Genomic DNA, 15,275 nt, shown 5'->3' with positions numbered 1-15,275 from the left:
TTTAGGATAAAGTTCAATTGAGCCCAAGATTAGACTTAATTTAGCCTAAATATTAAATAAGACCCAAATTCATATAGTTGGGTCATAGGTCTCATTATGGACCAACCAAGCCCAAACCCTTAAAACCCCATCGAAGGACTATTAATTATGGACCAACCAAGCTCAAACCCTTAAAACCCCACCAAAGGACTATTAGCGGACATAGAGCCCAGAGAAAATTCTCACAACTAGAAGACTCAATAGCTCCTAAAGACTAAATTGTTTCTTGAAGCTAAAGTTCTCTGAAGAAACAAATATGATCAAGTACTAGAGATTCAACTTCAACATATAAATACAACATCAGACACGTTTCTCCAAAAACCTCGTGCGAACAATATTTATATGAGAGTTTTTAGAGAATAGTAAAAAACAAATTATTTACACGTGCAAAAACCACTAAAAGACAAAACACTATACTTAATTTTGTTTTGCCAACTTTGTCATTTTTTACAATTCCCTAATAGTTAAAATTTATTGAGTCCAAATAATATATTCCTATTTCATCATTAATTAAAATTAATATAAATAAATCATTGATATTTAAATTAATTAAGTTATATTTTTCCTATCCATCTCCTAAACATAAAAATGCAAAAGATAAGTTTTAAAGTTCTTCGGATAATATATTTAATGTTTTAGAAGGGGAAATTATGTGAAATAGATAAGAATATTAAATGTATGTCAGATATCCTAGGAAACAAATACAATCCAAAACTTTCAACTCCAAGTAAAATTCTCTTTTACATGGTTGAACATAAAAATGAATCTTTTCAACAATCATAGGAGTAAATGAAAGGACCGTGTAAAAATGCAAGTGAGAGAAGACAAACTCTCAAGGTGTACCATTTATTGATATCCTGCTTTCACTTGTATACCAAAATAAAATGAAAAATAAAAAAAAGAACAAAGTTTATTGCCATTGCTTGATTATGAGGAAATACATTATTCACTTTCTCCTAAAATGAAGAAAATCAATACAAATTAAATAAGAATATTTGGTCACTTACTGACCTTCAATATCCAAATTAATAAATGGAGCGTCTTCCAACCTCTGGCTACTCCCATCCACTCCACAAACTTGGATCGTAAATTTGAGACATGAGGTGCTAGAAGGAACTGCAAGGTTAGAAACATAAAAAGCTTCTACATGTGCCACCCCAAGATACTCTGGGACATTTTGTAATTTGTCGAGATGGGAATTGCAACCTTCAGCTACTTTTACCACATAGACATTGTAGTGATCGATCACTGTATGGTTACAGCTATCTTTCAACTTCCAAGTGATCTTAATGTCAAGCGTCCTTGTTCCCTCTGGACTTGGAGTCCATTTAATATATGGACTTTCAACTATCCATGAAGCATTGGGAGGAAGATCTGGCTCCTCACAAGTTCGTAAAGTGATATTTCCGAGCACCGCGAAGTACTTAGATGGCGAACTGCAATCTAGTGTGTTATTTTTGTCAACAAGTTCAGATATGTATTTCGGTTCATTAATTTCAAGGCTTGATCTATAGCATAGAATATTTATGTTTGTTAGTTTGTATCCATTCATTTGAATACAACCAACTTGAACGGACCAGTGAGGAGAAATTCTAGGTGCTTCAAGTGTAGTAGTCTCAATCACTTCAGAGAAATCGTTTGAGAATTGCTTTTGAATGCTGGAGGTAAGAAGTAACTTTCTCTTATTTGTGCTAGAAAGAAACTCCAACGAAAGGCCTAGTTGAGAATCCCCATTTGATTGTGACTGCAAAAATGAAGAGGTGGACTGAGGTTGAACAAGATGTATAAAAATCCCATTATTTATAGAGTTTTAATGAAGAAAGAGTACACTTACCGAATACATGAGTATTAAAGGAACTTCCCCCAAAACAAGCTCTCCTTGAAAGAGTCGTATTTCAGTGTAGCAATTTTGCTCCAGAGTCCCTTCTAATGCAATGCTTCCTCCCCCATTGTAGACTTCCTTAAAACTAGAAAACCCATGAAATCAAAAGAAGGGAACTTCGAGTTCAAATTTATAAGTAAATGGATCTCATGGTATGGTCTATAAATATACTATTAGTGCTCCATATTGATGTAAATTGTTAGGTCCCAAGGAAAACCAAATATTTGACATGTGGAAAGAGGGGGCAAAAAATGGGCAATGGTTAAGAAAGTGTTTCACTCGAAGACTTGAAAAGAAAAAGAAAAAGAAAAGGCTTCAAAGAGAATTCTAAGATTAGAGCTTTCATATAGTTCAACACAAAAACGAACCGGGTCTAAAAGTCAATAGAACTAAGATGTATATATCACCAGATATCCCATCAAAGAGTTTGGCAACTTACTTCAAATAAGCTTGGATAGAATGTGAAGTTGAAGCATCAGTCACATCAAGTATAGGCTGCAAGAAAGAAGTTACAAATGCTGAGAAAGGAGAACTCCTAAAGTGTAATTAACAGGCACCCCTTCATTGCCTAGTTGAAGTGACAGAAACTTCTATACAAGCAAGAGATCAAAACTATTTAATGCATGTAGAAGAGGACTAAAGAAAAGCAAACATATCAGACATCGATTATATACCTGGAACCCTTGACTGGACAGATTGTTCCAAGAAGCATCTGATATTTGTTCTCCATCTACGGAAACATGATGACCATGACCCTGCAAACGTGGAAAGATAGAGACTTTGACTGAACAATACTATTTATCATTATTAAAAAGAGACCAATCTTAGTGCAAGATACCGCTTGCAGTTGTCCAATTAATAACATTTTGACAAGATGCCACTGAAATATGCAACTATTTTATGCCGAGTAATAAGATTTCATCATAGAAGTCTACTTTACGGCATCAAATGAGAAAGTAGATGAATTTATTGGATTTCAACACTACGAATAAGTGAGAATAAGAACTCTTGATGCTCATATGAAATTTAGTATAAACAAAACATTTTCAGTCGTGTTTGGGAGATACTATTGAAATTATCCATGAAGAATCTGAAATCTACTTGTAAGGATTTGTTGCTTTAAATTAAAGTTTGAGGATGAAAGCAGATTAATAGACTTAATCCTACTACCAAGATATTTGATCTAACCTTTGGGTCAATACAATTCAACTTCCACGCACCATATAATTGAAAATTTTAAAAACTTTTGGAACACACAAGCACTCGCATAAGTAACATATATATTGGCATAGGTCTAACCTGATCAAAATTTGAGTAGAATGGTAACAGTTTTGGGTAACTTTGCACTAAACCCCATGATTTCTTCACAAGATTCCACCATCTGTGTCCAAAGTAGACAAGATTGAATCGTATTAAGTATTTAGGAAATGATTGGGTGACTCTCAGCACCCCTTGTGATACGGAGGATCATAAAATCAGAAAATATACATTCAGAATAATTGAAAGGCAGCAAGACTTTATCCAGTATATAAAAGTAATTTCAAGCATCCACAAACTGATGAGAAAACCAGAGTCGAGAATAAGAGAATCAATTACATGATCCAAAGCAGAATAAGTATCAAAATTAAGTGAAACTTAAAGAACCATTAACCAGCAAAACAGCTTCTCAAGTATTATATCCTTCAAAGTAACCTCAGAATGGAGTTACGTTCAAATTTTTATGATATTTAGTAGCTGTTTATGAGGCAATCAATTAATTCAATGATTTTTTATTCTCAAAAGAACATGGATAATGATAGAATAGTATGTCATCATCCCATAAAAAAATTAATTTCATATCAATAACTTACTTATTTTGAGCAGTCTGAAAATCTGTTTCCTGCTTGTGCTCATACACCCATCCAGGAGCAAATATGGCTGCCGAAACATCATCCTTTCTCAGAACATCCAGCGCAACATTTGTCTAAAGTGAAGCAGTTTTTTTGTTGAAAAATTAATTATTATTGAATTCAATATAAAACAAAACCAAAACTAGTAACACGACATTATTTTGTACTTGGAAGTTGAAAAGCTGGGTAAATACGCAAAATGCTTGAGCAGACATATCACTGATCTTACCTCAATTGCAGAATTATTTAACAAGTGGTGAGATTATTCAACTGTAAAGGAGCCCTAATTCGCTAACTATGATGCTTGTTAACTAGTTATTCTACATATCAATAATCTCATAAGGCTAGGAAGCTTACATGCCATTCTCCACCACCATAAGTACCTCTCCCAAAAACATCAATGCCCATATACACATCATACTTTCTCTCTCCAGCAGCAGCAGCAGAATTTTTAGGAGTATCTTCCTAATATGACAGACAGAAAGTTTTTGTATGATGTTATCTTTTCAAAACGATATAAATTTGAGATGATAATTAACACTTCTTATTAGTTATGGAAGAAACCTATTCTTACTTTCCAACCATAGTTTACATATATTCCATCGCAGATATCAAAGAAAGGTTTGTTTTTCTCATTCAATTGATTTTGCCAGTCAAGCTTACCATCTATGGTTACACAGTCATACCTGTCCATAAGTCATCAGTTAATAGATTCTTTATGCTAAAAATGCGAATAATTAAACATGCAACATATCTGAGGACTTACCATATAACTAAAGAACCTGGTAGCTTAGAATGCATGGACTGAGCTAAATGGCTGACAAATTCTTTCAAATGGGGAATTTGGTGAGAATTCAAAGAGATTTCCATATTGATCTGCAAGAATAAGTTTTGTTTCTATAACAAGGACAAGAAACAGCTATAAAATATCAAGAACAAGTTCATATTGTTCACACAATTTATTTATTTACCATAAGAATTTCTTTTGTTTTCGATGATTAAGTTTCAATTGATTGGATTTCCTCGTAGCAAACCACATACTTGGACAACCACAAAATATTATATCTACACTGGACATGATATATATTACATATTAATTGGCATAGCAATATAGCTTTCAGGCTCGACCGTCATTGAAATCTTGATCACCCCCTTTCTAGCGGATTTCCTCTATCTTGCTACTAAGAAAATTTGTTTTGTCACTGTTGCATTGGGGAGCTCGCCCTCTTTCTCATTCGATTTCCGCTGTCCTTTGTCCAATAGGAAAACAACAGAGGTTATGGCCCTCCATTCTTTATTAGAGATGCTGAGTTTAGGTGAGAGAGAAAGGATATTTGTCTTTGGAGTCTTAACTCTCCGGAGGGGCTCTCTAGTAAATCTCACTTTCAGTACTTATTGAACCTCCTTCCATTGGAGAGTCAGTTTTATTTTTCCAGTTGTTTGGAAGGTAAAAACCCCAAAAAAGGTAAAGTTTTTTATATGCCAGGTTATTCAGGGAAGAATTAACACCTTGGCAAGCTTTTGAAGAAAATATTGTCCTTGGTTGGGCCTTTTTGCAACATTCTTTGTCGTGTGGCAGAAGAAGATCAAGATCACACATTTAAGAATTTTTCTTAAATGCAATTGGTTTGGAACATTTCCTTATATTCTTTCATTTTTCTCTCAATAAATATGGTCTTTTATTAAAAAATTAATATAAAATGACTGCATGATTCTAAGCAAGCTTGTAAAAATCAACAATGAAGAAGAGACCAATTTTCCTTTTTTCTTCCTTTTTTAAAGAACTGAAGAAGTACGCTGTTAAGACGTCTAATAAACCATATGAACCATTTGATGAAGTTACAAAAAAATGCAGACCAGGGATCAATTTAAGAAGGTTTACCAGCCATCCATCAAAGCCTAATGCAGTAGTAAGTTCGGTTAATCGCTCCGCATACATTTGAGCAGATTTCTTTGTTAAAAGCAAGGTATCCCGAACATCCTTTCCCCCTCCTTCAAGAATAAAAGTTCCTAGCACCTATAAATTCAGAACAATTAAGTTATAAATACTGAGAAGGCACTTGCTTTGGTTATCATGACACACAGTAGCCTGTTTATAAACATACCATTGTGGTCAAATAGTTATATACAAAACTATGAATTACTGAATAGACATAGTGCAAATGTTAACAATTCATTTTTTTGGTCCAGTTGAATAAAAAGACTAAAGATAGCATCAAATTAGGTTTTCCAAACAAAAAAAAAAAAAAAAAAATGGAAACATGTAATTCAAAATAGATTTTTTGTAATCACATTAATATTTAGATTATTTTAATTAACATTTCATTATGAATGAGAACAACGGAAAATTCTCTCCTAATTCAATCACTATCAAATTTTCAATAATGTTTTGTACGTTAGTTATTCTTTTGAACTATTTCTTCAAAATTCTGATATGTGACTAGTAATGGATGATATACAAGTACTTTTCGTAGACATGATACAGAAAACCAATGTATTAACAGTATGTTATCCATCCTTAATTCAAAGGCATGAGATCATAAAACGAGATGAAAATTCTTTTCATAATATCATTAAATGTACAGATTACAGACAAATGACGTTAGGCTAATTTCAATATTCAGATAATCCAACTTTTTAACTAATAATAACAGTAAGCAAACAGAGAAGTTGGCTTTAGAACAGAAAAACTAATTGGTGAACAGATTAAGTACCTTGACACCGTGCCTGTGAGCTGTATTTGTCCAACAAGGAGGTGGAAGCGTGACCAAATCATGCGAGAAATACACAAAAACATCGATCAAATACCAATGCCATATTCCAAAAGCATCTGGGTTAGTTCCTCCCTGAACCCATTTATCGTCTTTATATCCACCAGCCATATCATGACACACGAGCATTCTCCGCCGGTCAGGCAACGGCACAGGCTGAAAAGCAACCATGGATTTATTAAATGGGTAATGAAATGACTTGAAGTAGGCCCTTGATTCAAGGTCCTCAAGAGTTCTGATTGGGAAAGCAATAGGAGTAGACGGTTTAGTTGGGTCAAATGGAGGAGTATCCGATCCTGTTGAGATAGTGCTCTGTTCGGCCATTGTGAAGAAGAAAGAAATGGAGCTAGTTTGCAAATTCAAGCGAATGCTAATACTTAACTAGGTTTCAGATCGCCACCGGAACTTGGGAATTTATAAAGAGGGAGAAAAGCGTACAAGTAATAAAATAAACAAATACTTCGAGAGTCGTTGACTCTCGAAGTCAGCAAACAAACACGATTGGACGAAAACTTACAAAGAAAGTGATGCAGGGTGAACTTACAATCGCAAATAATTAGAGCAATTAATGAACAAATAATCAAATCTTCATATGAAGCGAATTCGATGAGTTTCTAACATTTCTCTAGTACTCTTAATTCTCACTATTGCGAAACGATTCCGACTTGAAAGAAACGGAAGAATCGGTTTCTTGAGACACATTATGCGAATGAAGAAGCATTGATTTTTGATTTTGTTTTTTCTTCTTCTTCTACTTATTCCATTGCGTAAAAGGAAGATAGTGAAGAGGAATTGACGGTGACTTCTATATCGGGTTGCTGCCATTGTTGGTTCTGGTGGACCTTCAATCATTTCGAATGGAAGGCGAAAGTGATGGGAAAATGGGTTTTCCTAAGAAGCAAGAAAAGGTCAGGTGTTTTCAGTTTTAAGCATAGTATGATTTTGTTTGGGAAATTGCCAAAAATAGGTTAAAAAAAGAGATTTAAATGAATTTTGGGACAAGTTTTCAAAAGAAAGACTTTTAGGACAATTTGGGTGTGAATAGACAAAAATGCCCTTCCTTTCCTTTCCCTCTTCCACGTTGCTTTCCCTTCTCTCCACCATCGATTCGTTCTCTTTCGCGTATAGTTCCGTTTCCCTTCTCTTTTCTTTCGTGTAGAACACCTGAACCTACTCCGGCCATCGTCAGTTGTTCATCGTCACTTGCCCATCGTCGCTTGCCCATCGTCGTTTGCCCTTCGTCGCTTGCCCTTCGTCGGTCGTTGTCCAGTGCATTTCGTCGCTCCTATTCGGACCATTCAATCAACTTCGAGCGTCTTATTTAGGTGAGTTTCATGTATAACCGATTTTCAATTTATCTGCTGTAAGTAAATGTTTGTTAGGGTATTTGGTGCTATTTTCATCCGTAATTGTCTGGTTTTTGGAATTGGACTTATTTGCCGTAAATTAGTTTAGTCAAATTTTGGTTTTAGGTTCTTAGAAAGTTCAATGTTCAATGGCTAGTGAAAAATGAATTGAACTAGAGGATGAGGATTTAGTTGGATCAAATAGAGGAGGAGTAAGCAATAGGAATAGAAGGAATTAAGGTTTTTTTTTTTTATCTCGCATTTTTTTTTTATCTCGCACTTATCTCGCACGTATCTCGCACGTTCCAAACTTTCACTATTTATTTCAAAATCAACTTGGTACACCTCCTAATCCATTTAGAGCTATTCTTTGCATGTTTAGTAACTCTCTTAGGCCCTCATGCTTTATTTCGCACGTATCTCGCACACATCTCGCACGTATCTCGCACACATCTCGCACGTTCCGAACTTTCACTATTTATTTCAAAATCAACTTGGTACACCTCCTAATCCATTTAGAGCTATTCTTTGCATGTTTAGTAACTCTCTTAGGCCCTCATGCTTTATCTCGCACGTATCTCGCACACATCTCGCACGTTCCGAACTTTCACTATTTATTTCAAAATCAACTTGGTACACCTCCTAATCCATTTAGAGCTATTCTTTGCATGTTTAGTAACTCTCTTAGGCCCTCATGCTTTATCTCGCACGTATCTCGCACACATCTCGCACACATCTCGCACGTTCCAAACTTCCACTATTTATTTCAAAATCAAATTGGTACACCTCCTAATTCATTTCTTTACATCTTGCACGCATTTTGTAGGTTCTTAAGTTCAAATCAATTTTTTAAGATACAAAAGTACTTAAGGTAGTTTAAGGATGGCACATGTTCGGATTTTAGTGCGTCACGGTGGTGAATGGGATGAGGGACGAAGAAAATATGAAGGAGGAGTGTTAAAAGGCATTGTTGTCCCTAAAGAAATAACACACAAAGATTTACAGTCTGAACTATATGACCTTGCAGAAGTTGACCCTACAAAGTTTGACATAAAGATAAGATGTATATATGAGATCAAAGGGGAAAAGGAAGCTCCTCCATTTGAGTTAAGCAATGACCGTGATTTGAAGTTTTATATTCTTAGTGAAAATCCATTGGAGGTCCCCCTATACCTATCGTTTGAGCCTACAAGCAATCGAAGCATGAAAGTGTTAAACAAAGATTACAATTCAGTATCTGGGAGCAACCAAGTTCAAAATTTAAACCCTCATCCTCCTCCAATTGGAATGGATAGATTAGATGAGAATGAAGTTGATATTGGTGAAGTTGAGGGTGGCTTGTGTCATAACATGATAGGGACCAATTCGGCTATATGGGAATCATATGAGTCATATCATTCAATAGATGATACTTTTACATTGGAGTCAGTTGAGATGTACAATGAATTGTTTGACATCCCAGAACAAAGAGATGCTCCTACAAAAGATTGCAAAGGAAAAGGTAAAGTTGACTACAGGTCCTCTAGTCGGAAGTTGAAGACAAAAGGAAGTGGCTGGTCGGAAGAAAGCTCTACAAGTGAAGAGTTGGATGTAGGACAAATATTTTTTTGCAAAAGAGATTTGTCAATGAGATTAAGTGTGTTGGCAATGAAAAAAAATTTTCAGTTTGTAGTAAAAAAGTCTACAAAAGAGGTTCTTTTCGTTAGATGCATCGACAACAAGTGTGGTTGGAGATTGCGAGCGGTTAGACTGAAGGATTCAAATATATTCAAGATTAAAAAGTATGTGAAAGTTCATTCATGTTCTCTTGAGTTTTTGAATCGTGACCATAGGCAAGCAAAATCTTGGGTTGTTGGAGAATTAATAAAGTCCAAATTCAAGGGGCCCGGTCGCATATACAAACCACGTGATATCATAGAAGACTTGAGGCAAGACTATGGCATAAATATGAGTTATGAGAAAGCATGGCGTGCCAGAGAAAATGCATATGAACGAGTGCGAGGGTCTCCTGAAGAGTCATATAATCTTTTGCGTAGATATGGTGAAGCACTCAAATTTACAAATTCAGGTACAATATTTCACATGGAACTCGAAGATGATCGTTTCTTTAAATATCTTTTTATGGCTGTTGGTGCATGTGTTAGAGGATTCTTAAATTGCATTAGACCGGTCATAGTCATGGACGGAACATTTCTTAAGAACAAATATCGGGGTCAGTTGATAGTGGCCGTTTGTTTAGATGGTAACAATCAGATCTATCCTCTAGCCTTTGGAGTAGTTGATAGAGAAACAGATGACTCAATACAGTGGTTCTTAGAAAAATTGAAAGGTGCAATAGGGGAGGTGCCTAATCTAGGCTTTGTGACAGATCGGAAAACATGCTTCGCCAAGGGTATTTCATCAGTTTTCCCATCTGCATTCCACGGCCTTTGTGTCCAACATTTGAGTCAAAATTTGCATGATAAATATAAGAATGACACGGTTGCTACTTTGTTTTATAATGCATCGAGAACATATCGTGAATCAACGTTTGTTGAAGCGTGGAGACATCTTCTTTCATTTCCTAATGGTTCAGGGAAATATTTAAATGATGTTGGAATAGCACGATGGTCTCGTGTTCACTGCCCAGGAAGACGGTATAACATGATGACAACAAATATAGCGGAGTCCATGAATTCTATACTGAAAGAACCTAGAGATTTGCCTATTGCTTCATTCCTTGAAAATGTTCGAGCTTTGCTACAACGTTGGTTTTGGGAGCGTCGAGAAGAAGGTATTAAAGTGACGTCTACATTGACCAAATGGGCAGAGTTAGTTATTCAAAAGAAACAAGAAGGAGCTTTGACAATGAAGGTCAACCCAATTGACTGTTACCAATTTCATGTCAAAGATTTAGATAAGGAGGAGGTCGTAAACCTTCAGACTAAAGAATGCACTTGCAAGGAGTTTCAAGCTGAGCAACTACCATGCTCACATGCCATTGCTGCAGCACGGGTTCGTAATATAAATGTTTATAGTTTATGTGCTAATTATTACACTAATGAATGTTTGTTGGCTGCATATGCGGAGGCCGTCTACCCAGTTGGGAATCAGTCAGATTGGAAGACAAGCGAAGACTACGTACATATGACTGTTTTACCTCCAAAAGTAGTCAAAAGAGTTGGTCGACCGAAGAAAAAGAGGATTTCAAGTGTTGGTGAAGCTCCGAAATTGCATAAGTGTGGTCGGTGTAAACAAATAGGTCACAACAGATTAACGTGTACCAATCCAATTTCATATACCGACAAGTCGAGCATACAAGATTAGAAATTTCCCTACCAATGTACTAAGTATTACACTAATTAATGAATGTTTGTTAATGATGTGTTTTCTTAATGATTTGTCCCAACATTCTTACTTTCTGTGCTTCCAAATGGATGAAGAAGACGAAAATAACGATTGACTTATTCATTTAAGAACACAAACACTGGTTTTATGATCGTTTAAAAATAACTAAATGTTCGTTTAAAAATATGTAAACGATCGTTTAAAAATAACTAAACGATCGGTTAAGAACAACCAAACGATCGTTTGAAAACAACTAAACGATAGGTTAAACAAAACTAAACGATCGATTGTCGAACAAAACTAAACGATCGTTTAAAACAACCAATCGATCGTTGGAAAACAACTAAACGATCAGTGAAACAAAACTAAACGATTGGTCAAACAAAACTAAACGATCGTTTAAAACAACCAATCGATACCTTGAAGTTAACTAAACGATCAGTTAAACAAAACTAAACGATTGGTCGAACAAAACTAAACGATCGTTTAAAACAACCAATCGATCGTTTGAAATTAACTAAACGATCGACTATAAAAAACTAAATGATCGTTTACATAAGCTAAACGATCTTTTGAAACAACGAAAGACACCCGCGAATTGTTTACAACCGCGATTCAACATTTCAAAAAAAGTATGCGAATTTACAATATTGCCCCTTTGGTAAAAACGACCGATATATATATACGTTCCGCCTTCTCACTTTTTTCGTTTTTCGTCACTACGCAATACACAACCGCACTGATCACACCTTCGTTTTCTCTCAGTCCATTGTTCTCTCAGACCCAACAGCACACCTAACTATATGGACAGACCCAACAGCACACCTAACTATATGGACAGAAAAAGATGTTGTATTCGTTTATATAATTTTTTTATGTAATTTTTATAGAGAGAATAACATATTATAATTTTAAACTTTGTTATAAAATAAATACTTTGTGATATTTTCAATTAAACGCGACCAAAATTGAGAAAGAATATTTGAGTTAATATTTGTATTCGTTTAGATACATATCACAAAATATTCGTGTAGAGAAATACTCATCGCGCACATATGTATAAACGATCTTCTTAATAAACGATGTCTAAACGATCTTCTTAATAAACGTCAAAATATTAAGCGATCGTTTAGTAAAGTCTAAACGATCGTTTGGTAAAGTCTAAACGATCGTTCGGTAAGTGTAAACGATCTTCTTAATAAACGATGTCTAAACGATCTTCTTAATAAACGATGTCTAAACGATCTTCTTAATAAACGTCAAAATATTAAGCGATCGTTTAGTAAAGTCTAAACGATCGTTTGGTAAAGTCTAAACGATCGTTTGGTAAAGTCTAAACGATCGTTTGGTACAGTCTAAACGATCGTTTGGTAAAGTCTAAACGATATTCTTAAAATCATAAAAAAATTCAGCGATCGTTTAGCTACAAGTAGTTTTGCAACATAGAGAATAATCGATACTACTAATTGAAATGTCAATTGATACTAATTGAAATGCAACATACACAATAATAGAACAGCCAATTGATACTTGTGATTTATGTTAATATTTCAATACATAGGAGTGTTGGTCCATACTTGAAATGCTAATTGTTTTCTAAAGTATGACATGTTTTCTTGACATAATGTATCTAAACCAACACCAGCAGCTATGTACTCAAAATACTTAATTGCGAATACGCCACAATCACAATTATTTCGTTGAAGTGGAATTGGGAAAACAATGACAACTGGCCAAGGTTCCTTGTATGTCGATGATCTACCTCTCCTATCAAAGAAGCCAGTACTATCTAACAACTTTGGCACCAACTGTCGAATGGGCAGTAATATGTTTGTCATCTCTTCGGCAGTTGTAAGTGACGGAAGCGAATCCCATACCTTCACTTGACAACTTACCAAATCCAAGCATAATAGAACCCAATGGTTGCCATGGACATTGAATGGAGAGTAAACGTAATCAACACTTGCCCAAGGATCTTGGAAGTCCACTTTTGACCCGACAACATAGTCAACCAACCTATACTCTTCGTCCCAGTCAAACGGGCGATTCTCTTTAATACATTCTTTGTATAGGGGCCACTTCGAAACTAAAATGCGCTGCAAAGAAAAACATACAAACGCAAATATCAGACCGAAAGACAAATATCAAACGCAAATACATACATAAAGTAACGAGACGATTACAAACCATAAAGATTGTGTCTGCAGTTGTGAAGTTCTGAGAAGAAGGTATCCCGGCTGCCTTAATCTTCAAGCGAATGAAAAGAAAAAGTGCATCCAAATGCTAATACAAACAAAAGTAAGCAGTAAATGTATAGAACCATAACAATGATAAAATTATAATTGCATAAATGATAAGATAATCCCATACCTCGTCCGACAACCACCGGCGACACATAAACAAGTCTCTGAAAAAAGCCTTCGATTTTTTCCCATGAAAGGTTTCACGCAGCTCATCGTCTGTACGCTTGTCTGTAATCCAAGCTCGAAGTCTATCTAAATGGACGTCAAGTATTTTGTGCATAGGATCATAAACAATTGCTTCAGACTCAGAGGTGCTGGTGGTTGATGTCAGAGACCGTTTAGGTAGAGTTGTGAATGGGGTTGATAGGTAAACACTTGCACGCTTCCTACGGGCGGGCCGAACGTGTGGTCGTTGAGTGAGAAATGGTTCTATCTCTATGACGTCCTCATCGTCAACGACATCTATTGGCTCCTCTAAACCAATATCAACCTTCTTCTCCAACACATCTTCGTCACCCTATGGAAGCTCATAATGCATTAGTGTATATAATGATAGAAATTAAACATCAATATTAGCATGAACATGGAACCAAACCTTCTTTTTAACTTCAATGTGTTCATCCTCCAAGCCTTCGGACACCTTGTGGTCCCCTTCGTCACCCTATGGAACCTCAAAATGAATTAGCGAGAACATGGTTACCAAATATGAAACAACTAACGTGAATACACTTAACAGTTTCATTCCTAACCTTTCTTTGAAGTCCAATGTGCTTCAATATGGTTGACATCAGGCCCTTCAATTCGTCAATATCGGATTTTATAGTATTAAGTTGGCCTTCAACAACCGCTACTCGATCTTGGAGATTTCGAATAGCCTTTTTCATCTTAATCTTGGACTTCTGTTTCTTACTCTTTTTCAACTCATCTTCATCGTTAACAACTTCTCGTACTCTTTTTGAACCACCATTCTTCGACTGAATAATGGTAGATGAGCGGAAGTTTTCAAAAAGTTCACCTGAAGCAATTTTCAATTGCTCCTCTTCAGGTGTCATCTCAATGACCGCCTTAATTATAAACTGCAAATAGAAAAAGGCAAATGTATTTAGGACAAAGAAATAAGCACAAAATCACGCGATCCTTAAGTAAGTTACTATTGCTTGCTACTTACCATTGGCGAGTCAAACACCTGGCTTATAGTTTGGGACTTTGGTGATTGTTGGCACACCCACCTCAGCATTCGTGGTATGGCATGATCGTTTACTTTATCTACACCACATCCAATGATGGTTGGTATAGACTCATATGCCCAAACCTATTCCACATTTGACAAACAAGTTTAGAAAGTGCCACAAGATATATATAGATATATAAACAAGTGGTTATACAATCGTTTGAAAACAACTATACGATCATTTAACATAACTAAACGATCGTTAAAAAAAACTATACGATCGTTTAACATAACTAAACGGTCGTTAAAACAACAACTAAGCGATCGTTTAAAAGAACTAAACGATCGTTTAAATAACTAAACGATCGTTTAAAATAACTAAACGATCGTTTCAAATAACTAAACGATCTTTTTAAAGTTTTGAAGTAAGAAGTAAGAAGTCAAATACCTGTAATGCATGCGGAAATCCATTGATAGTATATTTTTTTGTCTGTGTTGATTTCTTCTTTCCCTTTGGCATATTGCTTGTCCAAGGCTCTTTTCAATGCACTTAGCGTGCGTACAAAAACAATCCGACCCCAATCATAATTATTAAATGAATTCCAAT

At 35.5% G+C, this 15,275-nt stretch overlaps 1 protein-coding gene across 3 annotated transcripts; it reads right to left on the bottom strand.

The window, feature by feature from the left end:
* Positions 1-926: 926 nt before the first annotated feature.
* On the bottom strand, positions 927-7,465 carry LOC103495145 (cytosolic endo-beta-N-acetylglucosaminidase 1). Of its 3 annotated transcripts, none has more exons than XM_008456607.3 (12): positions 7,227-7,465; positions 6,525-6,737; positions 5,693-5,827; positions 4,577-4,686; positions 4,385-4,496; positions 4,168-4,275; positions 3,772-3,884; positions 3,221-3,302; positions 2,596-2,676; positions 2,361-2,416; positions 1,874-2,006; positions 927-1,783 (listed from the first exon to the last, which is right to left on the bottom strand). In XM_008456607.3, the coding sequence occupies exons 1-12, from the start codon at positions 7,431-7,433 to the stop codon at positions 1,043-1,045; spliced, it is 2,091 nt and encodes a 696-aa protein (XP_008454829.2). In that variant the 5' UTR covers positions 7,434-7,465; the 3' UTR covers positions 927-1,042. The 3 variants fall into 3 exon arrangements, with proteins under 3 accessions (XP_008454829.2, XP_008454831.2, XP_008454830.2); XM_008456609.3 differs by having other exon boundaries at positions 7,126-7,462; XM_008456608.3 differs by lacking the exon at positions 7,227-7,465 and having other exon boundaries at positions 6,525-7,063.
* Between the last annotated feature and the right edge of the window lie 7,810 nt (positions 7,466-15,275).

Source organism: Cucumis melo, chromosome 10 (assembly GCF_025177605.1).
Source record: "Cucumis melo cultivar AY chromosome 10, USDA_Cmelo_AY_1.0, whole genome shotgun sequence".
NCBI classification, from domain to species: Eukaryota; Viridiplantae; Streptophyta; class Magnoliopsida; order Cucurbitales; family Cucurbitaceae; genus Cucumis; species Cucumis melo.
The sequence above is the reverse complement of the archived record's forward strand: the minus strand, read 5'-3'. Positions and strand labels throughout refer to the sequence as shown.